The sequence below is a fragment of the Bubalus kerabau genome, chromosome 2 (assembly GCF_029407905.1).
Source record: "Bubalus kerabau isolate K-KA32 ecotype Philippines breed swamp buffalo chromosome 2, PCC_UOA_SB_1v2, whole genome shotgun sequence".
NCBI lineage: Eukaryota > Metazoa > Chordata > Mammalia > Artiodactyla > Bovidae > Bubalus > Bubalus kerabau.
In genome coordinates this window covers 162,559,731-162,585,507 of record NC_073625.1, presented here as the reverse complement: position 1 = coordinate 162,585,507, position 25,777 = coordinate 162,559,731, and the positions used below count along the sequence as shown (strand labels likewise).

Genomic DNA, 25,777 nt, shown 5'->3' with positions numbered 1-25,777 from the left:
TCATTGGAGGGACTGATGCTGTGCTGAAACTCCAATACTTTGGCCACCTCATATGAAGAGTTGACTCATTGGAAAAGACCCTGATGCTGGGAGGGATTGGGGGCAGGAGAAGAAGGGGACGACAGAGGATGAGATGGCTGGATGGCATCACCGACTCGATGGACATGAGTTTGGGTAAACTCCAGGAGTTGGTGATGGACAGGGAGGCCTGGAGTGCTGCGATTCATGGGGTCACAAGGAGTCAGACACGACTGAGCGACTGAACTGAATTGAACAGGTTGTTTTCTCGTTTTAAATTTTTAATCTTCTTTTCTGCTGATGATAATTTTTTATGATCTGTTTGTGGATGTTCCAAAGATGGATTAAACTAGTATAGTGGTAGACAGAAAAGTAATCTTGATTCATAAAGGTGGAATGCATGCAAATGCATGCTCAGTTACTTCAGTCATGTACAAGTCTTTGTGACCCTATGGACTATAGTCTGCTAGGCTCCTCTGTCCATGGGATTCTCCAGGCAAGAATACTGGAGTGAGTTGCCATGCCCTCCTCCAGAGAATCATCTTGACCCAGGGATCAAACCCGTATCTCCTGCATTGCAGGGGATTCTTGACCCATTGAGCCACCTGGGAAGTGCCAAAGGTGGAATAAACACCTCTAAAATGCTTTGTACAATTTTCAATGAGTGGTTTCACTATATGAAGAAAAGCTTTGGCCTCGGTATGGAAGAACTTTATTTAAAAATTTTCCTGCAAAACAGGGGAAATAACATATATTACCTATGTCTTGGCATTTAGTCTTTAATCAGTAAGCCCTCAACAAATTATGGAAGAAAATATTTCAGTTAATCAGAATAAGAGCACTCAACATCTTAAGGGACAAAAGAAGGACCTTCACATTCAGTGGTGATCAGGTGCAGGTTGAGGGGAAGTTATTTGTCTGTTATGGGGTCTTTGGAAAAGCCATCCTTGTCTCTTCTTGGAGCTTGTCTCCTAAACACTTGAAAGCTATAAGCAGACTCTTTTTTGGATGTCAAATAGCCGTTGATATGTCCTTAGATTTTCCTTCTAGCAGATCATTTTTTTCCTAAGGGTATTTACAGATAAACTAAAAATTACAGGAGGGGCTCTAAATGATGTTTTAGATTTCTCATTATTCCCATACTGGGAAAATAGAAAACAGAAGATAGAAGGGTGGAATGGATGAATTACTCCTTTTTGGCATTAAGTTCTTAGAAAGGTAACTAAGAAATGAATTTTTAATTACATTAAAAATTATTACATTTTTAATGTAATTAAAATGGATTACAAATCTAAGGGCATTACAAATCTAAGGGGCTAGAATTACAAATCTAAGGGGCTCCCTGGAGCTTTATAAGGTGTGGTCTTCAGAAAATTGCAAAGTGAAAGGAATCCATAGGATTCTTAATCCCTAGGATTAGGGATTATAAATCCCTAGGATTACAAATCTAAGTGGCTCCCTGGGAGCTTCATAAGGTGTGGTCTTCAGAAAATTGCAAAGAGAAAGGGATCCATAGAAAGCTGCTTCATCTTAAAAGACAGGCATGGTTGAGAGCTGGGGGTGTGATCAATGTCTTATCTTCTAAATTAGGCAAAGCCATGAGACAGAGTGAAAGTTGTCTCACATATTTGTCCCAGCTGTAGGAACCTCCCCACAACAGGAGCCCTCTCTTCCCTGCTTGTTCATGGAGTCTCCTCAAAAACATTCTTCCTTGAACTCTTAATATACTTTTTTTACTCCCTTGTAGGTACTATCTCAACTCTCACTTTCCTCTTAACATTTGAGGGGTAAACTTACTAATTATACATGGAATACTGTGTGTGTGTGTGTTGGGTAATTCAAGTAAAAATAATTCAAGTAACATTTAACTCTATAGATTTCATATGCAACAATTTGCTCTCATAAGAATAATTTCATAGTGTCCATTTCTCAGAGAAGGAATTACTACTGAGTCATTCTGTAAGGAAAAGACACTTTTTTAAAGGTAAGGATTGCTTTTCAAATCTTCTCTGTTACATAAAGGATAGTAAACAGGAATTAACAAATATATTCTATTTTATTCAATCACAAATAATCAACAGACCTATTTAACAAACATTTATCCCAGCATGTACTATATACCAGACACTATTCTATTCTTTTGTTCTTAATCTTACAAATATCCTTCTCTCCTTTCTCATGTGAACATTTTGACTTACCACTGAACAAATGTGTCCTGTTTAAAATCAATCTTGGCTCCTCAGAGCAAAGCTTATGCATACCCAGATCCGAGATACTTCTTCTTACCCACTGTTTTGTGATGGATGAGCAGTTAAGAGTTACTTTTGGGCAAGCATTTGCATCCTGATATAAAAAGCTTAGCAAAGTGTGTTTGGTCTAGAAATTGGTCAGGGTTTAGTGTTTAGTTAGTGTTTAGACCATGAAATGGTACCCTGAGACTTCTGTTGCAAGATGAGAAGAGATTTAGAAAAATAAGCAACAGAAGTCAAAACCAAGATTTTTGAATTTGAAGAATGTGTTTCAATTCTATTTTTGGATAAAATTAGACTTTCTGTTTTTATCAGAGAATGTCTCTTTTTCCTATTTGTTTTATTCTTTTCTATTTGTGTCACTCTTCTTCTGATTAGTTCTAGGTTTTCAGAATATTTTTCAAAAATCCTAGGGTTGGAAGATTATTGATCATTAATTATTCTTTATTTCTTGAAAGTGTAGCATACCACATCAAGAATACACCTATGTTAATAGTTAGAACATTTGAAAATATTTATTCTAATAGATACTAGCTCTACTATAATGATACATGTTGTACATCTCCCTTACCAAATTTCTTATATTTTGATTTACACTTTTATTTCTTTACTCTTTGAGGAATCATTTGTTGTACCCTTTCTATGTTACTGCTTATTAATTTCTATGCCACACCTTGGGAATGTATGAATTGATTGAAATATTATCCTCAAGCCTGTTAAGAAAGAATATATGTTAAACAGATTAAGTATAATTGCTTGTTGCTGCTTGGAATAGCATCACAGTGATAAGGTCATGAAGAGGAGAGATTCATTTACTTTATTATTATTAGGTAGGGGTGAGTGAAGATATATCGAAGGAAGTGATACTTGAACTGAATACGGAAGCACAAATAAGTGAGCATTAGATAAAGACAATGGAGAGCAGCAGTGTGGTATGGAGTGTAAAGATTTTCTAGACTTGTGCAGAAGACTAAGGAACATAAAACATTACTGTTTGTTAAGGGAAATATGCCTTCTTTATTCTTTCACTTGAAAAATATTTAGTGCCTGCTTTTACCACACTTCATGTTAGGAGAAACAAAGATAATTTAAAATGTTTCTTAAGGGGGAAGGTAGCAACAGATAAGTTTAGAAAAGGAAACAGTATCCTGCTAAGAAATATATTTTTATCCTGATAATGATAAAGAATCACTGATGACACCAACTAGGTGAGAAACAACAGAAAAATGTTTTTTAAAGATAATCCTGAAAGCAGTTTGGAGGACAGATTCGGAGTGGGCAGGAGAAATGAGACAAGAAGCCCCCCTGAGGAAGCACTGCAGGAACCCAGGAGAGATAATTTAGGCTGAGTGAGAGTTAGAATGAAGAGAAGTTACTGGTGTACAATTAAATGGGGGAATCAAGTTTGGGGAAGGGAAAGAAGAGTTGTGGTCTTGGAAGATAAATTGGATAAGATACTAACATCAAGATAGAGAAAATAAATATAAGAACCAATTGCGGGAGAAATTAATTATTTAGGGACCTATCCCTGAGTCAGGAAGATTCTTTGCAGAAGGGAATGGCAACCTACTTCAGTATTGTTGCCTGGAGAATTCCATGGATAGAAGAGCGTGGCAGGTTACAGTCCGTGGGGTCACAAAGGCAGTCATGACTGAGTGACTAACATTTTCATTGAGTTTAAAGTTCATTTCTATCCCAGTCTACTTCACTGACAATCTGACATCTAATTGCTTCCTGGATGTCCCATAGATACTTTATACTTTATGTCTCTATGATTTTGAGTACTCTAAGTACTAATATCTTTTATAAGTGGAATCATACAGTATGTTTTTGTGTGTATGTGTGTGTTTGTGTGTGGCTGACTTATTTTACTTAATATAATGTCCCTAAGTTTCACCCATGTTGTGATGTATGTCAGAAGTGCCTTCTTTTTGAGGGTCAAATGACAGTCCATTGTATGCATATGTACATTTTGCTTATCCATTTGTGTATCTATGAACTAACTCTTGGTTGCTTCCATATGAATTATGAATATTGTTATACATATGGTTAATAATGCTGCTATGAATATTGTTATACATATCTCTTTGAGACCTTGCTTTCAATTCCCACCAATAGTATAAAGTGTTCCAATTTCTCCACCTCCTGCCAACCCTTGATATTTTCTTTCTGTTTTTTTAGTAGCCATCCTAATGGGTATGATATGGTATGTTGTTAAAGTTTTGATGATAAAAATCTTTATGTGTGATTATTGGACACTTGTATATCTTCTCTGGAGAAATACCTGTTCAAACTCATTGCCTGTTTTTGAATAAAGTTATTTTGTTAATTTTTGAATTATAGGAATTCTCTGTGTATTATGCATATTAATCTTTTATTAGATATATAATTTGCAAATATTTTCTCCTATGCTGTGGGTTGCCTTTTTCTCTGTTGACATTATCAATTGGTTCACAAATTTTAGAAATTTCACGAAGTCCAATTTGTTTGTTTTTTTCTCTTATGGCCTGTGCCTTTGGTGTCCTATTGGAGAAATAATATAGTAATAGTTTTTATCTTTTCATAAAGATGTTATGCCAAAGTCATCTTATAGTTGAGCAGATAATGCAAATATAACATTATCTTTCAAATTCAAGAAATCTTTGATGTAAAACATGACTGATTTTTTTTAGAACTTTAAAGGTATTTTCTAATACAATCTTTTTTGAGAAGACATTGCACTGTGTCTGGATCTATTTGAGAATCTCATGTGATTAGAAAATAAGCATTTTATTCTAATTCCTGATTTTTGGTAATATTATGCAATATCATTTGAAAATCATTTGCAGTAGCTTGAGTGAGGTTTCCCCTTACATAAGCAAATAACGCTCAAATATTTAGTGGTAGTGGTTTTTAACATGTGTTGAATATTAGCTTTTATTACTTTTCCACGCTTTTTTCTCTTTCAACAAGTAGTCTAGTGAAAATGGTATTGTTTCAGCAACTTTAAAAACAATTGGGAAATAAGAAGCTAAATCCATTTAGAGACCTTATAGTTTGGTGTGTAATTTTGGAATGTGGAGGGCATCAAGGTCAGTCTGAAGAGTGGATGTCACATCTTACAAATCTAACTCGAAGGCCAATTTCATGAGGTGGGCAGAGGTACATGTAGATGGAAGTCTAGAACGTTGGAGGCCCAATAGCAAGCAGTATTGACAAAAAAAGAGTGAATTATAGTGTGTTTATGTGTGTGTGTGTTTGTGTGCTTGTGTGCACGCTCTCAGTTGCGTCAGACTCTTTGCTACCCATGCTACTCTTGACTACTGAGGCCGCCAGGCTTCTCTGTTCATGGAATTTTCCAGGCAAGAATACCGGAGTAGGTTGCTGTTTGCTTCTTCAGGGGATCTTTCTGACTCAGGGATTGAACCCCTGTCTCTTGTCTCCTGTATTTATGACAGGCTAATTGCTCTTCTTTTATAGTCTTTGCCATGTGGAAAGCAAGCATGATGGTGGAAGTCTAGGCTGCTTACTTGGCCATTTAGGGTGTGCATCGGGGTGAGCCATGGTTTTTTCTGTATTTTGACTGGAGCAGAGTGGTTATTATCTATATATTTATGTCACACTAATTAAGCTGCCCCTTTCCTAATCCTTTGTTAGAGCAGGTTTTTGCCTGTGTTCCTTGGTTTTTCCAGGGAGCTGCTTTTTTCAACTCCAAGTTTAGAACTCGTGAGCCAAAAAAGAAAACCTGAGAAACACTGGGCTGGAAGAAGCACAATCTGGAATCAAGATTGCCAGGAGAAATATCAATAACCTCAGATATGCAGATGACACCACTCTTATGGCAGAAACTGAAGAGGAACTAAAAAGCCTCTTGATGAAAGTGAAAGAAGAGAGTGAAAAAGTTGGCTTAAAGCTCAACATTCAGAAAACGAAGATCATGGCATCTGGTCCCATCACTTAATGGCAAATAGATGGGGAAACAGTGGAAACAGTGTCAGACTTTATATTTTTGGGCTCCAACATCACTGCAGATAGTGATTGCAGTCATGAAATTAAAAGACGCTTACTCCTTGGAAGGAAAGTTATGACCAACCTAGATAGCATATTCAAAAGCAGAGACATAACTTTGCCAACAAAGGTCTGTCTAGTCAAGGCTATGGCTTTTCCAGTAGTCATGTATGGATGTGAGAGTTGGACTGTGAAGAAAACTGAGTGCTGAAGAATTGATGCCTTTGAACTGTGGTGTTGGAGAAGACTCTTAAGAGTCCCTTGGACTGCAAGGAGATCCAACCCGTCCATCCTAAAGGAGACCAGTCCTGGGTATTCATTGGAAGGACTGATGCTGTGCTGAAACTCCAATACTTTGGCCACCTCATACGAAGAGTTGACTCATTGGAAAAGACCCTGATGCTGGGAGGGATTGGGGGCAGGAGGAGAAGGGGACGACAGAGGATGAGATGGTTGGCTGGCATCACCGACTCGATGCACATGAGTTTGGGTGAACTCCAGGAGTTGGTGATGGATAGGGAGGCCTGGTGTGCTGTGATTCATGGGATCACAAAGAGTCGTACACAACTGAGCGACTGAACTGAACTCAACTGAAAGAACTTAAGATTTGTTCCTTAGGTTTGGAGCTCTCTAGCCCATCTGCCTTCTTTCCACCTATCAGAGACTTTTTAAGTTTCTTTTATGTACAATGTTCAGGACTTTTACTTTTACTTATTTGAGTACTTTAGTTGTACTTAAGGAAAAGTGTGTCTGTTCTCTTTTCCTGTAAGTCAAAGTCCATTTAATTTTTAGCCTCTCTGAGTTACTTTATTTGGGTCTTGTTTTTTGAGCCAAATTTAAAATTTGTTTTTTTATTAAATAAGTGAGTTAAATTCTTTCACATTTATTGATATGACTGATAGGTTTGGTTTCAATTGTCACAAAATGTTTTGTAATTATGGATATTTTGTTGGATTTGCTATGTGTCTTCATCTGTGAGATGTATATTCTTTATGTTTTTTGTTCACTTATTATTTGTATTTAGGAGGGTTTGTATTTTTACAAACCTTGTGGTTACCTTTGTATTTATTTCTATAAAAATATATTTAGTCCCATGTTTTCTTATCTAATCTTTTAATATCCAGTTTATATTATGTTTTTAACATTTTTTAATACTCCCTTATTGCAATGAGCCCTTACAGCATTGAGCCTTTTAACTTCTACTTTTAACTTCTTCTTACATGGTTACTTCTACCATGTAAGTAACTTCTACTTACATGTCATAGCATGTAACATTTGTATCTTAGTCTTCCACTTTTATCCCATATTGTTTTAATCTTACATGTACATTTATGTATTTTAATACAATTATTATTGATCCTTTTGTTTAAGATTTCCCAATCATTACTTGATTGAAATTCATTTGATTGTTAATTCCCCAAGAAGGGCTGCTGAATGAAGAATCACATATGTTCTTATATGTTAGAAATGAATTTACTATGCTTGGTATTTAAAGGATGGATGACTTGTTTGGATATAAAATTCTTTATGTTTTACATTTTCTTTTGCTGAATATTTTTATAAAGATTGATTCATAGTTGTATTTGGTTTTAAAGTCTGTAAATTAATAATATTGGTTTGGTAAACTATCTGAATTATCTGCTTGGAGATCTTGAAGATTTTGAATTTATCTTTTAAATCTAATTATTTTACTAAGAAAATGACTTCATCATTTTGCCAGTTACCCAGTAAACCTTTCCAATGTGTAGATTTAGGTGATCTTTTTAAAATTTCTGAAACTTTTTCTTAGGCTTTATTTTACATATTTCTGTTCCATTGCCTCTTTTTTTCTTTTCCAGTGACTCTGGTAATATGAATATTATTCCTAATTTGCCTGTCTTCCATTTCTGAAGTTTTTACTTTATGTTATTTTCAGCCTCTTAGTCATTTTCCTGCCTTTTTCCAGTGCCCTTTGTTACTTTCTTATTTGACATGATTTCTGCCTTAAGCATTTTATAGTTTACATTTCTGAGATAATTTTGTCTTTTTTTTTCCCATTGCTTTCCTGAGTTCAAGCAACTCTTCGTTTATTTCTCCCATTCCCCACCCCCCCCCATATATTTCCATTTCTGATTCAAGGTGGTTTTATTATCCTCAAATATTCAAGTATATTTATTCTTTTTTATGTCTGTATTTATACAGAATGTTTTTTTCTAGGTATCTGTAAACTTCTGATCATATTTTTGAGGTGTCAAACTTCTTTTTAAATATTTTCTACAACATTTAGCCTATGTTATGCTTACTCCCGGAGAAGGCAATGGCACCCCATTCCAGTACTTTTGCCTAGAAAATCCCATAGACGGAGAAGCCTGGTAGGCTGCAGTCCATGGGGTCGCTAGGAGTTGGACACGACTGAGCAACTTCACTTTCACTTTTCACTTTCATGCATTGGAGAAGGAAATGGCAACCCACTCCAGTGTTCTTGCCTGGAGAATCCCAGGGACGGGGGAGCCTGGTGGGCTGCCGTCTACAGGGTTGCACAGAGCTGGACATGACTGAAGCGACTTAGCAGCAGCAGCAGCAGCAGCAGCATGCTTACTCCAGGCTTTCAAAAAATGTAACTTTTTTTATAGTTTTATATCTATATTATTTGAGTTTTAGTAACTCAAGTAATTATTTCCTATGAAAATGTTCAATTAGACTGTTTCAAGCTGTAGGTTAAAGAAGCAAATAAAATATTGATCACCTTGCTCTGAAGTTCTGAGACTAAAATAATCCTTAATATTTTAGATAAAAGGATCATATTCTTTTATATGATTCCATTCATCTACCCATTAAACAAGATGAAAGAGTATCTGTCTAATACAATTTCTGCTTCTGGCAAGTAGAATTATGAATTAACTGATGAGCTTGTTAAAATGCAAAATATGATTTAGTAGGTCTGGGGTGACCTGTATTTTGGAATTCTATAGACTCGCTGGTGATGTCTATCCTGATGTGAAAAGTACACTATCCGTAGCAAAATATTGACGTTGTACACTTCAGGTTTCTCTCAAGGAGTTGAAATTGTCACTTGTATGGTTTTTTTGGTTTTAAATGATGCATTATACCTCTCTAGTGTTTTCTGTAAAGAAGATCTTCTTGCAGGGGTAACATCTGAGCTGAGATGTAAGAAGTCCACAAAATTCTACTATATCTTTTGATGCTTTCTTCTTTTATCTAAATAAATTTATGGAATCCTGACCAGGGCTTCATGTGTAAGGTCATCCTTTGGCATTTCCTGCAGCTCCACTGGTCTTGGAAAGTGCCAGCACCCCTATTTTAGTCTACTTCAATTACTTCCTTATCACATTATTCTGTTGTGTCTTTGTTTTTTGTCTTCTTGGAAATCTTGGACCTTGTAGTACCTGTTGCCCTTCCAGCTATTAGACTAGTTGATGAAGAGTCTGTGTGTCATTTCAATGTCAGTGTTGGTCAGAGCTTTACTGCCTGAAAGTCTTCTGCAACATCAGTGAAAAGTGCAACTGCCTTAGAATAGGAAATCCTGGGTTAAAGGTTTACATGTAATCAAGTTTTACACGTAGTTCCATAGATATTCTGACAGTGTAAAAGAAGATGCCTTCATTATGTTTGTGTCCATTATGAACCATATTATGTTTCTCATATGTCAAATTAATGTTTTCACTAAACTAATTATCTTGAGAATAATACAATTATGTTATAATTTTGTGTTAAATGTAAACATTTTAAAGAAAATCCAGTTTTTAATAGACATGTTTGGGCACATCTTCATTTATCAAAATAACAGTGAAAAGTCAAAGTGTTAAGTTTGCTCAATTGTGTCTGACTCTGCAACCCCATGGACTGTAGCCTGCCAGGCTCCTAAACCCATGGGCTTCTACAGTCAAGAATACTGGAGTGCGTTGCTTTTTCCTTCTCCAGGGGATCTTCCCAACCCAGGGATTGAACCCAGGTCTCCTGCACTGCTGGCAGACTCTTTACTTCTGAGCCACCAGGGAAACCCCCAAATATTAGTAGTCTCAGCTAAAAGGAAAAAGTTGTGCCTCTCTCAAGCTCTGACAGACTTTAATCAAAATGCAGTTATTGTATATTTATCTTGTATAATATAAATCAACAAATATATCAGTATACCATTTCTACTCTTTATACACTTTGATCTTTAGTTTTCTTTTTCATTGAGATAAAATTGAACAATGAAAATTATGTTTTGAGAGGGGATTGTTCATCCATAAATCAAATTCTTTGTAACTATGAGATAGAAAGTAGGCTGGTAGTTTGAGATAGTACGACAATACTAAGAGGAAAAAATAAGCTTGTGAAATAGATTTCAGTCAGTCAGTTCAGTCAGTTCAGTCACTCAGTCGTGTCCGACTCTTTGCGACCCCATGAATCGCAGCACGCCAGGCCTCCCTGTCCATCACCAACTCCCGGAGTTCACCCAAACTCACGTCCATGGAGTCAGTGATGCCATCCAGCCATCTCATCCTCTGTCGTCCCCTTCTCCTCTTGCCCTCAATCCCTCCCAGCATCAGAGTCTTTTCCAATGAGTCAGTTCTTCGCATGAGGTGGCCAAAGTACTGGAGTTTCAGCTTTAGCATCATTCCTTCCAAAGAACACCCAGGACTGATCTCCTTTAGAATGGACTGGTTGGATCTCCTTGCAGTCCAAGGGACTCTTAAGAGTCTTCTCCAACACCACACTTCAAAAGCATCAATTCTTCGGCACTCAGCTTTCTTCACAGTCCAACTCTCACATCCATACATGACTACTGGAAAAACCATTTAAATGCTCCTGAATCACTAAATCTCGCCAAAACCGGGTTCAGTTATTTGATGATGTAAGTGTAAACGAATCAGTAACGTTTGGATTTGATTTTTTTTAAGTTGCATATGATTACTAAAAAATGGAATGCTTCCTTAAACACATTTTGAATTTTAGTAATCATTTCTAGAGTTATGCTAAGAATTATGCATCTTCCTTTAATAGTCATATTTGGTAAAGAAAGTTTATTTCCTTAAGTTCTCAGAGTTGTAAACAAAAGGTCACTTTGAGCATAAAGTTAAGGAAATTAACTTGGAGAAACAAAAATCCCTGTATATTTGTTTATAAGCAACAAGTCAGCCAATAACTAGTCAAGCAAATTATATTTTAAAAAATACTATGCCAATTTTTTGATTTAGCAGGTTATTTTTCAGGTCATTTGTTTTCTTTAAAATGCTGTATGGGACCTCCCTGGCAGTCCAGTGGTTAATATTACAAACTTCCAATGCATAGAGTGAGGATTCAATTCCTGGTCATGGAAATCGTGTTACATGTATTTCTTTATAGTTAGTATATATAGTCATTATATAAAAGTGTTTATGTTGGAAAGAAGAAAAATGATCATATGGATTTCTTACAATCATGCAAAGGTAACAATTATTAATAATTTAACATTTTCCTGTTTTTTCCCATGCACATTTATACCATTGAGATTCTACAAAGAGATTTTCATTCTGATTGTTTTTAGTTAATATTTAACATAAATACCTTTTCACATTGCTAAACTTTGAAATATTTTTAGTGGTTACATAGTACTATATTGCATAGCTGTACTGTGGTTTGCTTTTGCATCCCCCTGTTATTGAACTGTTTCCAATTCTCCTATCTTATAAATATGGCTATGATGAAAATTACACACTGTCAGGGAACGTTTAACAGGAGGATTCCTGTGTGCTGTTTTCTATTTCTCATAAATCCTCTGTTCCTTATCAGTTCTTGGTAACAGGAATGAGTGTTTATTGGTTCTCTGCATAACCCAGGGAATATTAGCTTCTTTCTCTTTCACTTTCTTATCGTCGACTCTGGACCACCAGGTTCTGGTCCATTAAAGGACCGCAACAACACACAATACTTTTCTTAGTATTTAAAGCCTTCTCTGTGTTTAATAAGACTAAGAAGAGCATGCAAATTACTTAATCCAAGAATAAAAATATTTGTCAGTCTCTTGATGCTATCATTTTCACCAAAAATATTGTACTAATTTGCATTCATATTAGCAATGGGGATTCTTAGGTCTTCCTCAAAAATAGGCAATATGTTTTACTTCATTAAAATTTTTATCTGCTTATAAATCTATTGATCTTAGAACTTTCATTTTTATTTATAGAGGCTAAAATGATGAATGAACTCTTTGTTGTTTTCTATTTAATCTCTTATGCTAGAGAATATTCTCAAAGATAAGGAACAGATTTTGCACTTTAATGACTAAGCTGTGAAGGAGAAAAGATGTATGAACAGAGCATATATTTATATTTATTTGGGTATTCTTTAATTTCTTTAAATAGTGTTTTGTAGTTTTTAGAGAACATGTTTTGAACTTCTTTTGGTAACTCATTCCTAAGTATTTCATTCTTTTTGATATTGTTGTACACAGAACTGTTTTCTTAATTTTAAATTGTTCATTGCTAGTGTATAGAAATACAATTGATTTTTATACATTCATTTTGCCCAGTTACGGTATAGTTCAAAATGATACTCTGTTTTCAGTATTTTTATGCAAATTGGGAGCTGGTTTAAAAGTACTGATCAGACTCGGGATCCATCTCTTTGGCCATTCTGTAGGTGAAGCTGTGTTCACCCATCAGAAAACATGCTGTTGGCTTTTGCTCTTTTTTGTTGTTAGTAACCACTGATGCTTAGTATTTAAAACTGTTAACCTCAGTTGGGTTTGAAAAAAGGTGATATTCTAATTGTATTACTTCTTTTTCATTCATTAGCTGTAATTATTTTAATAAAAAGCATTTTCCTCTTACCTACTCCTAGGTTGACCATTAGTATTTTATACGGGAAAGTCAGGATAAATTCTTTATTTAATTTATTTTTGACTGTGCTGGGTCTTCATTGCTTCACCGGCTTTTTCTTTTGTTGTGGTGAGCAGGAGCTACTCTCTGGTTGCCGTGGACGAGCTTCTCATTGCAGTGGCTTCTCTTGTTGCAGAGCATGGGCCCTAGTGTGTGTGGGATTTAGTAGTTGTGGCATGTGGGTTCAGTAGTTGCAGCTCCTGGGCTCTAGAGCACAGGCTCAATAGTTGTGGTGCATGGGTTTAGTTCCTCTGAGGCATGTGGTGTATTACCGGATCAGGGATTGAACTTGGGTCTTCTGCATTGGCGGGTGGATTCTTTACCACTGGAGACACCAGGGAAGCCCAGGATAAATTCTTGATCCTTTCCCGTACATACAGTTTTCAATATGACAAACTGTTTTCATTGTCATTTTCAGAAGATACCTAGTTTGTTGGTTTACTCTTAAAATATTATTATAAATTTACATATTTAAACATTTTTTATAGAATTTAATCCATTGCATTTCTTCTCTATATTAAAATTTGAATTGTTCCATATTTGGTCAGTGGGAACCCCTTCATGTTGGCTCCTGCACCCATCTGTACAGTAGCAAAACTATTTTCACTTAAATTAGAATTTAAAATAATATAATTTATATTGCTTGGAATCCAAAAATTGTGTGTTTATTTTACTGCTTAATATTTAATTATTTTATTCAAAAATGTCTAAATGTATTTCTTGTACAGGGCCTCTGATTTAGGAATGTCTCAAAAATAGCTATATATAGTCTTTGAAAACATGACTTTATACATGCACAATAATTTATATGTAAAATAATGGAATGTTAAAAACAAAGTCTTTTGAGCAGCACAGATGATTCTCGTTTACAAGGAACATGCTTTTTTGCTTTTTTATGTAAAGTTCTTCTCATGTATTGTTTTCCTTATGTCATTTGGTTATTTATGTTCACTTGTAGCTCACCAAACTTCTTTAAGACAATTATTTTTAATTCTTTTTTAGGTAGAAATATCTCTGTTTCTTTAGGACAGTTACTAGGGTTCTAGTTTAGTTCCTTTGGTTGTGTTAAGTTTCCCTGCTTCTTTATTTTCCTTGTTGCTTTTGTTACTGTCTATGCATTTGAAGAAGCAGCACTTCTCCCAGTCTTTGCAAGGAAAATACTTTACCAGTCAGTCTAAACAAAAATTCTGGGTGGGCTGGCTGATGAGGTTAACCAGTGTTCAAGGGTCTGCAGCAAAGTCGCTTGCTCATTTCACTCTCCCTTCCACCCTGGGAGATCTGTGGGCCAAAGGGATCTCTCTTGGGATTGCACTCTGATAAGGGATACAGGTGAAGTGAAGCTACTCTTACTCTTTCCTACTTTCCAATCTTTTTGTTTTGTTTTGTTTCAGTGCTCCACTGAGTACTGTTACCTCTCACCTGGAGTCCAGAAATCTCATGAAGGTATTTTCTTCTGTGGACAGTTATAGAATTGGTGTTACTATGTTAGAGCTAGAACTTCCTATCCTACCATCTTCTTGATGTCACTCAGAATTTTTTCTGGTACTTCTTTTGGTGGAAGAAATATAATTTGGCCCAGCCCTGCCTCAAATACATGAGATATTTAATTTGAATTCTGTTTTTTTTTGGGGGGGGGGTTGTATGTTTATTTAGAAAATGGTTCATGAAGTGAAGCAATTTGTTTCTATTTGCACAAGTTCTAATCTGGTAATTAATAACAAATGAGAAAGAAAACCATTCTTTCTTTCCATTAAAAATGTTCAGCATTTTTTGGGGGGGCATCACTACTCAAAGATTCCTTATTAAAGCAAGTCACAGTAAGTGGGCTCCTCTATAGAAAAATCACCCTTGCAAAAACATCTATGGTTAAGCTCTTACTCTTTCATTTTTCACCCAAGGAATGTTAAGATCCTAAAAATTACCATTAACTGGTGATGTGTATACTTTAATTTTTGACAAAACCTAGGCTACTTTGAATGATTTGTTGAAGCTACCAGGCATATTTTTATAGTAAAATATATACTTGTGGTGTTGTGGGATGGTTAGGAATCAAAATGTATAGGTCATGTCCAACTGTATCAAATTAATTATTATATCCCCTTTTCTCTCTCCCCTCTTTAAACATAACAGTACTATGGGATATTTTAAAGATAAATTATGGCTAGCTAACAAAGTACAGAGTCTGTAAATAGCAATTTTGAAACTTCCACTTCCAAAGTTCTTTTAACCTTTCTTAAATGTATTTGATTATTTCAGTGTATTTCACTTGCTGTGATTTTGTAGGTCAACCTTATATGATTTTTGGTGCATAAGGCTTGTATCAAATGAGTGTTCTTGATCTTTCCTTCAGTATATTTAAAGCAGATCATTTTCCTTAACTGTTAGCTTGTTAAACAGCAGGATGTAAATAGATAGTTATATGGAACCTCTGTCTTCACCATTTAAAAACAGGATGAATAATTAAGAAATTTGGCTTATGTCACACTTATCTCTTTAGTTCATGGTTTCTTCATCTGCCAAATTAATAGAAACAGAAGCCCACTGTGTTCATTTTGGAAAGAGAAGGTACATTTTATACAGTAGCTTATATGTGTGATATCTGTTGGACAAGAAACTGATTGTATTTCTCCTTTCAAGTCCTTTCTTCTCTATGTTCCAGGTAAGAAGGAAAGTTGACTCATTGTTCTTTGCCATTTTGAATGAGCCTACTACCTCCCACAGAGTTGGGGGAGGAAGCAATTTGCATCCTGTGTGCTCATCTTCTCCTGTAAGAACTCCAAAATTACAATTTGCTGTTGAACAACCATTGACAGGAGAATGTTGGATCCCACCAAAAAGATACCCCACATCCAAGGGCAAAGGAGAAGCCCCAGCAAGATGGTAGAAGGGGAAAAACTGCATTTAGAATCAAACCCCATACCCACCAGAGACACTTGGAGGGCTAAAACCAACCTTGTGTGCACCAGAACCCAGAAACCCCACAAGGACTGAGCCAGAACTGTGTTTGAGTGTCTCCAGTGGATGTATGGCTCACCAGTGGACTGCTGCAGGAGCTCTGGGTGCAGTATACCTGGGTATGGCATAAGCCTTCTTGGAGGAGGTCACCATTAACCCCACCATAGAACCACCAGAACTTCCACAGGACTGGGGAAACAGATTCTTGGAGGGCACAAACAAAACCTTGTGTGCCCCAGGACCCAGGAAAACGGAGCAGTGACCCCACAAGATACTGACTCAGACTTGCTTGTGAGTGTCCAGGAGTCTCCAGGGGAGGTGTGGGTCAGTGGTGGCCTAGAAAAAGTCAGTTTTCATTCCAATCCCAAAGAAAGGCAATGCCAAAAAATGATCAAATAACCACACAATTGCACTCATTTCACACACTAGCAAAGTAATGCTCAAAATTCTCCATGCCAGGGTTCAAAACAGTACCTGAACCTTGAACTTACAGATGTTTAAGCTGGATTTAGAAAATGTAGAGGAACCAGAGATTAAATTGCCAACATCTGTTGGATCATTGAAAAAGCAAGAGAGTTCCAGAAAAGCATCTACTTCTGCTTTATGACTATGCCAAAGTCTTGACTGTGTGGACCACAACAAACTGTGGAAAATTCTGAAAGAGATGGGAATACCAGTCCATCTGATCCGTCTTCTGAGAAAGCTTTGTGCAGGTCAAGAAGCAACAGTTAGAACTGGGCATGGAAAAACAGACTGATTCCAAATAGAGAAAGGAGTAGGTCAAGGCTGTATATGTCACCCTGCTTATTTAACTTATATGCAGAGTACATCATGCAAAATGCTGGACTGGATGAAGCAGAAGCTGGAATCAAGATTGCTGGGAGAAATACCAATCACCTCAAATATGCAGATGAAACCACTTTATGGCAGAAAATGAAGAAGAACAAAAGAGCCTCTTGATGAAAGTGATAGAGGAGAGTGAAAAGGTTGGCTTAAAACTCAGTTTTCAGAAAACTAAGATCATGGCATCCAGTCCCATCACATCCTGGCAATTAGATGGGGAAGCAATGGACACAGTGAGAGACTTTATTTTCTTGGGCTCCAAAATCACTGCAGATGGTGACTGCAGCCATGAAATTAAAAGACACTTGCTCCTTGGAAGAAATGCTATGACCAACCTAGACAGCATATTAAAAAGCAGAGACATTACTTTGCCAGCAAAAGTCCATCTAGTCAAAGCTATGGATTTTCCAGTAGTCATGTAGGGATGTGCGAGTTGGATTATAAGGAAGATGAGCACAGAAGAATTGATGCTTTTGAACTGCTGTGTTGGAGAAGACTCTTGAGAGTCCCTTGGATGGCATGGTGATCCAATTAGTCCATCCTAAAGGAAATCATATTCAAAAGCAGAGACATTACTTTGCCAACAAAGGTCCATCTAGTCAAGGCTATGGTTTTTCCAGTGGTCATGTATGGATGTGAGAGTTGGACTGTGAAGAAAGCTGAGCGCCAAAGAATTGATGCTTTTGAAGTGTGGTGTTGGAGAAGATTCTTGAGAGTCCCTTGGACTGCAAGGAGATCCAAGCAGTCCATTCTGAAGGAGATCAGCCCTGGGATTTTTTTGGAAGGAATGATGCTAAAGCTGAAACTCCAGTACTTTAGCCACCTCATGCGAAGAGTTGACTCATTGGAAAAGACTCTGATGCTGGGAGGGATTGGGGGCAGGAGGAGAAGGGGATGACAGAGGATGAGATGGCTGGATGGCATCACTGACTCGGTGGACGTGAGTCTGAGTGAACTCCGGGAGTTGGTGATGGACAGGGAGGCCTGGTGTGCTGCTATTCATGGGGTCTCAAAGAGTCGGACACAACTGAGCGACTGAACTGAACTGAACTGAAAGGAAATCAGTCCTGAATACACATTGGAAGGACTGATGCTGAAGCTGAAACTCCAATATTTTGGCTACCTGATGTGAAAAACTGACTCTTTGGAAAAGACCCTGATGCTGGGAAAGATCGAGGGCAGGAGGAAAAGGGGACAACGGAGGATGAGATGGTTGAATGGCATCACCTACTCAATGGAAATGTGTTTAAATAAGCTCTGGGAGTTGGTGATGAACAGGGAGTCCTGGAATGCTACAGTCCTTGGGGTCACAAAGAGTTGGACACGACTGAGTGACTGAACTGAACTGATAATCAAAAAACTAGCCTTTAACTAAATATTGTTTATACATGTCTAAAAATAAATATGAAGATATAAAATGGTTAAAAGAAGCTTCCAGATAATAAGGAAAAAAATGACCAAATAGTTCAAACTACATTTGATCTTTGATCTACTACTGGCCACTCTTGACAAATAGTAGTATATTTTTCTGTTTTAGATGGCAAAAGTTTCTTATAATCAACAAAACTATCTCACTCAAAAGCCTACTGATTTTTGCATGTATACTTTTTCCATGCTTTGAATATATTTTTAACAAGATTTCACTTCTGAAAATTAGATTTTCTCATGTATCTTGTTGCTCATTGCTGTGTTTGTTTCCAGGCTATATGAAGATTATAGTTGTTTCCTATAACTATTTACTATGTTTAAAACCTCGCAATATATACTGTCTTCTTTTGAGTGCAACAAATTCAGCTCTCAAAACCAGAGTAATAAAACTATCACGGTATCTTTTATACTCAGAAGACTAATAGATCAACCAACAATCATACATCAGTAACTTTGTCTTTTAATTTACAAAAGGAGGGAAGCTAAAGATAATTGTATATGTTTATAAAATCATACCATAATTTTAATTGGCTCAACACTACTGTCAAACCTGTCTTGTTTGCCAAGCCTAACATATAAGAAGAGATGACAAATCAAAAAGAGCTAATTTTTTCCTATAATAATTATATGCAAAATAAATAGTTTAGTATATTTGTACTTTTTAGGATGAATAGAAAAGTCAAATTAATGTACAAAGATAACCATAGTGTACAAATATCAATAAGTTGATGATAAAGAGTTAGTTTCTAGGCTTAAAATAGCTTGCAATTGATGAAAATTATTAACACACAATTTGAGGATAAATTAACAGACCCTGGAGACTTGTTAATGATCTCACTGTCATTAATATTAATGCTTATAGATGTAGACATATTTCTTTTTCTTTAAGATCTCCAAGATTCCTGTCCTGTAAGAAAGTGACATTCTTTCCTATCTGATAGTCTGGGAATCTATAAGTCATAGACAGAAACCAAGGAGTAAATTGTGGCAACATTTCCATATGAGAAAAATATTCTTTGTTCCTCAATTGACTTATCATGCCTAAATAAGATTTTTATTGAAACTATGCAAATAATATAATAAAAAGTCACAGAACACACTAAAGGCATTCATTAATATGTAGTTATTCTCAGGGTGATCTTTTATTAAATTGTTAAAATATCAATTTATCTTTAATAGGTGGCTTCTCTGTTCTTATTTTGTTCATTATTATAATAGCCATAGTCTTTCAATACTAAAATCAAAAAGTGATTTTTGCTTTTCATTCACCCTTGCCTAAAGGCCCCTCCTAAAGAAACATAAAAAAAAAATGATGACTTCAGTAAAGGAATTGATCACACACTCTTAACTACTGATTCTATAAGGAACAGCCTTTAGTATACAGCTCCCAGGAGCAGAAAGGATTTCTAGCATTCCCGATATATATGCATATAACTATGTGATAATAGACTTCCCCAAAACTCCAAATCAGACAAATAAGAAACAATTACTTCAGACTGAATGAGTCTAAAGAGAAAATGTAATTGTGCTTAATGTGTTTTTTTTTAATATTTACTTTTCTTCTTGATCTATCAACCTTAACAGGCTATCCTATTACAAACAGTAAAATTCTTTAAATGGTTTCTTATTTAAGCCCTTAATATACAAAATAAACATAATTTGAAAAATTTTAAGACGATGATTTTGTTTAATTCAAAGGTACATTATTGGTTCCTGTTGGCAGAACTGCTCAGAACAATGGTTAAATATTAGGCAAAATGCCTTTAGTGTGTTCTGTGACTTTTTATTAAATATAATTATTTGCATAGTTTCAATAAGAATCTTATTTACTAAGGCATGATAAGATAATTGAGGAACAAAGAATATTTTTCTCATATGGAAATGTTGCTACAATATACTCCTTGGTTTCTGTCTATGACTTATAGATTCCCAGACTCTCAGATAGGAAAGAATGCCACTTTCTTATAGGTCAGGAATCTTGGAAATCTTAGAGAAAAAGAAATATGTCAACATTTATACGCATTGCAGGTAGAACTTAGTAGGGATACACTGGTTGTTTTCTGAAGGCAACCTTGTAATAAGTGATTAACTTATGGCCCTCAGTTCTTTACAAACCCTTTAGAGAGAAATCAAATATCACACTCTAGTTTCATATGGTTCACATTAATCACAAAAGTTAATAATTTTTGGTTATTAATTACAATAAAATAAAATAAAACCAGCCAAATAAACAAAACATCACATTATTGACACTGAATTAGAAATAGCTATACAAACAGCTTTGGTCAAAGTTCCACTTATGTGGGAATGATATTTGACCAGAGACAGGGGCTGAGAGTGCAAAATAGATCCTTGCTCTGCTGCCTTTTTTATCAAGCACATGATATAACAGTTAGAAAAAAAGGAATTCACATCCTCTTAAAAGGATAAATTTAAAGCAGAAACATTCTTTCAGAGCATTTTCTAAGTAAGTAAAACCTTGAGCCCTTTTGCTAAGTTGCTATCTCCCTGACTTTTGAAATACTGATGACTGGAGATATACGATGACCTTTGGCCCTGGCAGATATAAAAATCAAGTGAGCAAACTGCTATTTTCCCATCTTGAACAGAAAACCTATAACTGTGGTAATATTTATGTTTCTTTGTTTTTGGTTTTTACTTTCTCTGTGTGTTTTGCTTTCTTTTGATAGCTACTTATTCTGAAGTCATTTTTGTAAAACATTGCCAGAGTTGGGGGGGGGGTATTTTTAACAGCTTGTGTCCCTCTGAGTTTTCCTTCCCCAGAGATGATGTGGTGAGTAGCGCAGTATCACCTGCAGATGGAGCAGAAACCAAAAAATTTCTAGTGGTTCAACTGAAATGTTTTACTGTGAGTTTGTCTACTTTAGTTTTATAAATCTGCTTAACATATTCACAGTAGATCATTTATACTTTATTTCTTTTCACTGAATTTGTTGCAGTAAAATTACTTGCTAAAAATAGTTGCTCAATTTGAATAAGATCCTTAACAAATGTTAGATCCATCCTTGTTTCAATGATGACAATATTCACTTTGTGATCTTTCTGGGAAACATTTTCTTTTAAAAGACAGTTTTCAATTTTCCAGGATGTGATTCCAAAATAGCTTGATTTTCAGTTGTATAGAAAAAGAGCCAGTAAGAAAAATGAGAGGTTGCTAGTGATTCTTAATCCTTTACGTACACTAAAATATTGAAAGTAGTATTAGTATGTTCTGCATTCAAAAGGAATATTAAAACTATCTCTTCATGGGAAGAAAGGATAATCTGGGGGACTACACTGCCTCTCAGTGGTTCATCTAATATTTTCCTCAATGACAAAATGTTTTATAAAATAAAAAATCTAAGTTCAGTTCAGTTCAGTTGCTCAGTCATGTCAGACTCCTTGAGACTCCACGGACTGCAGCACACCAGGCCTCCCTGTCCATCACCAACTCCCGGAGTTTACTCAAACTTATGTCCATCAAGTCGGTGATGCCATCCAGCCATCTCATCCTCTGTCGTCCTCTTCTCCTCCTGCCTTCAATCTTTCCCAGCACCAGGGTCTTTTCCAATGAGTCAGTTCTTGGCATCAGGTGACCAAAGTATTGGAGTTTCAGCTTCAGCATCAGTCCTTCCAGTGAATATTCAGGACTGATTTTCTTTAGGATCGACGGGTTAGATCTCCTTGCAGTCCAAGGAATTCTCAAGAGTCTTCTCCAACACCACAGTTCAAAAGCATCAATTCTTCAGCACTCAGCTTTCTTTATAGTCCAACTCTCACATCCATACATGACTACTGGAAAAACCATAGCTTTGACTAGATGGACCTTTGTTGGTGAAGGAATGTCTCTGCTGTCTAGGTAGGTCATAGCTTTTATTCCAAGGAGCAAGTGTCTTTTAATTTCATGGCTGCAGTCACCATCTGCAGTGATTTTGGAGCCCCCCAAAATAAATTCTGTCACTGTTTCCATTGCTTCCCCATCTATTTGCGATGAAGTGATGGGCCCATGCCATGATCATGGATGCCATGATCTTAGTTTTCTAAATGTTGAGTTTTAAGCCAGCTTTTTCACTCTCTTCTTTCACTTTCATTAAGAGGTTCTTTAGTTTTTCTTTGATTTCTGCCATAAGGGCAATGTCATCTGCATATCTGAGGTTATTGCTGTTTCTCCTGGCAATCTTGATTCCAGCTTGTGCTTCATCCAGTCTGGCATTTCACATGATGTACTCTGCATATAAGTTAAATAAGCAGGGTGACAATATACAGCCTTGACCCATTCCTTTCCCTCTTTGGAACCAGTCTGTTGTTCCATGTCCAGTTCTAACTGTTGCTTCCTGACCTGCATAGAGATTTCTCAAGAGGCAGGTCAGGTGGTCTGGTATTCCCATCTCTTTCGGAATTTTCCACAGTTTATTGTGATCCACACAGTCAAAGGCTTTGGCATAATCAATAAACCAGAAATAAATGTTTTTCTGGAGAGTTCAGAAAAACTCTCTTGCATTTTCAATGATCTAGCGGATGTTGGCTATTTGATCTCTGGTTCCTCTGCCTTTTCTAAAACCAGCTTGGACATCTGTAAGTTCACAGTTCACGTATTGCTGAAACCTGGCTTGGAGAATTTTGAAAGTAGGAAATACATTTATTGACCTATTATTTTCACACTTATGTCTTCATGGGTAATAACGTATGCAAAGCTGTGTGAGTACTCAATGAGAAATCATTTTCAGCAAGTAGAGTAGGGTTGGTATTTCTTTTTTAGGGTTGGCATTTTTCCCTCCCATAGGAGGAAAATGTTTACTCTTCATTAAATGTTTTGAATGCAACCACCATAATTTTTTCAGGTTTAATTTAGTAGCAGACTTGACTAATAGGAATTCACAGTTTCAAGGCTAAGATTAAGTAAGAATTAGTGAACCTCTTTAAAGTGTTATGGTTAATTTAAAATTGTTCGTTTAATCCCTAAGTTATGTCTGACTGACTCTTTTGCCACCTCATTGAGCGCCAGCCAGACTCTTTTGTCCCTGAGATTTCTCAGCCAAGAGTACTGGAGTAGATCATCCTTTCCTCCTCTAGAAGATCTTCCCAACTCAGGCACTGAACCCATGTCTCCTGCTTTGGAGGCGTATTCTTTACCACTGAGCCAACAAGGAAGCCCAAGGTTAATTCAACTTAACATAAAACATAATCAAAACACCAAATCAATATGTTAATGTAGCAGTGATTAAGTAAATAAGTGCTGAACTTGTTTACTTGTTAGGTCAAAACAAAACAAAACAGAACAAAAAACACTTGCTACAACACCGAGAAGAAAATTCCGATAATTTTTTTAGGAAGAGAATGTTTCTTACTGTTACGTTAATTATGGTTTGAAATTTGCACCCTGGGTAGTGTGACGTGAATCTAGAAGTCTGTTTTTGATCGGTTAAAGTGAGTTTTATTGTTTATTGTTCAGCGTAAAATCTTTGATAGTGTTCTAGGGTGGACCAGTGGGCAGGGTTTAACCATCCTGGCTGGTTAGACCCAGTCATAGTGAAATACAGTATCCTAATTAGATATGATCCAAGATCTAAGTGGAAACTCTTTCTCTTCTATTCCGAGGGCGGCTCAGCCTACCTGCCCAGGGCTCCTTTGCCCCCGCCCCGTGGCCCTCAGGCTGCTGCTTGGCCTCCTCCACCTTTAGCCGAACCAACGAGAGGACACCGCCTGCATCTAGAGCAGCCTGGAACGTAAAGGAGGGGCTCGCGAAAGTGAGAGGAAAGCCGGGTGCGCTTGCGCTTTCGGTCATTAAACCATACCGGACGTGGGGGAAGATGCTTTCAGAAAGCAGTTTGTTTTTGAAGGGTGTACTGCTCGGAAGCATTTTATGTGTCTTGATGACTATGCTAGGACATATTAAGATTGATTATGGAAAGAGAACGCACCGCCATGAGCGTCACCACCTACAAGCTCCTACTAAAGAAGATATCTTGAAAATTTCAGAGGATGAACGCACGGAACTCAGTAAAAGCTTTCGGGTATACTGTATCATCCTTGTAAAACCAAAGGATGTGCGTCTCTGGGCGGCCGTGAAGGAGACGTGGGCCAAACATTGTGACAAAGCAGAGTTCTTCAGTTCTGAAAATGTTAAAGTGTTTGAGTCAGTTAACATGGAAACTAATGACATGTGGTTAATGATGAGAAAAGCTTACAAATATGCCTTCGATAAATATAGAGACCAATACAACTGGTTCTTCCTTGCACACCCCACTACGTTTGCTATTATTGAAAACTTAAAGTACTTTCTGCTAAAAAAGAATTCTTCACAACCTTTCTATCTAGGCCACACTGCAAAATCTGGAGATCTTGAATATGTGAGTGTGGGAGGAGGAATTGTCTTAAGTATAGAATCAATTAAAAGACTTAACAGCCTTCTCAGTATTCCTGAAAAGTGTCCTGAAAAGGGAAGGATGGTTAGAGAGGTATCTGAAGATAAGCAGCTTGCAGTCTGCCTGAAATATGCTGGAGTGTTTGCAGAAAATGCAGAAGATTCTAAAGGAAAAGATGTGTTTAATACCAAATCTGTTGGGATTTTTATTAAAGAGGCAATGACTAATCATCCCAACCAGGTGGTGGAAGGATGTTGTTCAGATATGGCTATTACTTTTAATGGGCTGACATGTAATCAGATGTATGTGATGATGTATGGGGTATATCATCTAAGAGCATTTGGGCATGTTTTCAATGATGTGTTGGTTTTCCTACCTATGAATGGTTCTGACAATGACTGAGAAGTGAAACAAGAATATGTATATTATTACCGTGTAAGACACATGTTGTCATTATTTGTGGTAAAACTATATACCCAATACAGCAGTGTGTTTCCCTGTTTTTTTTTTTTTTCCTTTTTTCAGTTTGGTGACACTGGTTTATTTGCACATTGAAGTTTAGTAGTACATTTTCAAATAGGGTGAGGTTTTTGAAACATGAAAATTTTATGTGTTGGGAAGAAATGTTTTAAGAATGATAATTTTAGAAATAAAGGATATACTTATAAATAATGTAGTATTTTATGTGGTAAGTGTATTATAATTTATGTGGTAAATTCTAAATTATGAATATTAGAAATCTGTGGCACATATTTTTGCTGATTGGCTATATTGGTATATGTGCTGTGCTGAGTTGCTCAGCTGTGCCTGACTCTCTGTGACCCTATGGACTGTAGGCCTCCAGGCACCTCTGTCCATGGGGATTCTCCAGGCAAGAATTTTGGAGTGGGTTACTGTGCTCTCCTTCAAGGGATCTTCCCAACCCAGGGGTCGAACCCAGGTCTCAGGCATTGCAGGCAGATTCTTTTATCATGTGAATCACTAGGGAAGCCCCAGAATACTGAAGTGGGTAGGCTATCCCTTCTGCAGAGGATCTTGCCGACCTAGGAATCCAATCTGAGTCTCCAGCATTGGAGGCAGATTATTCACC

At 36.6% G+C, this 25,777-nt stretch overlaps 1 protein-coding gene across 8 annotated transcripts in view; it reads left to right on the top strand.

Moving 5' to 3' along the window:
- LOC129644022 (C1GALT1-specific chaperone 1-like) overlaps positions 1–25,381 on the top strand; it is a 93,093-nt gene extending 67,712 nt beyond the window's left edge. For 4 of the 8 annotated variants that reach the window (XM_055569340.1, XM_055569343.1, XM_055569344.1 and 1 more), the window contains one exon: positions 23,921–25,381. In XM_055569340.1, the coding sequence (XP_055425315.1) occupies positions 23,921–25,089 (1,169 nt within the window). In that variant the 3' untranslated portion in view covers positions 25,090–25,381. Of the gene's footprint in view, positions 1–14,487; positions 14,540–15,755; positions 16,343–23,920 lie in introns of those variants that run through there. The other 4 variants (XM_055569347.1, XM_055569341.1, XM_055569346.1 and 1 more) reach the window with 4 other exon arrangements.
- Positions 25,382–25,777: the final 396 nt, after the last annotated feature.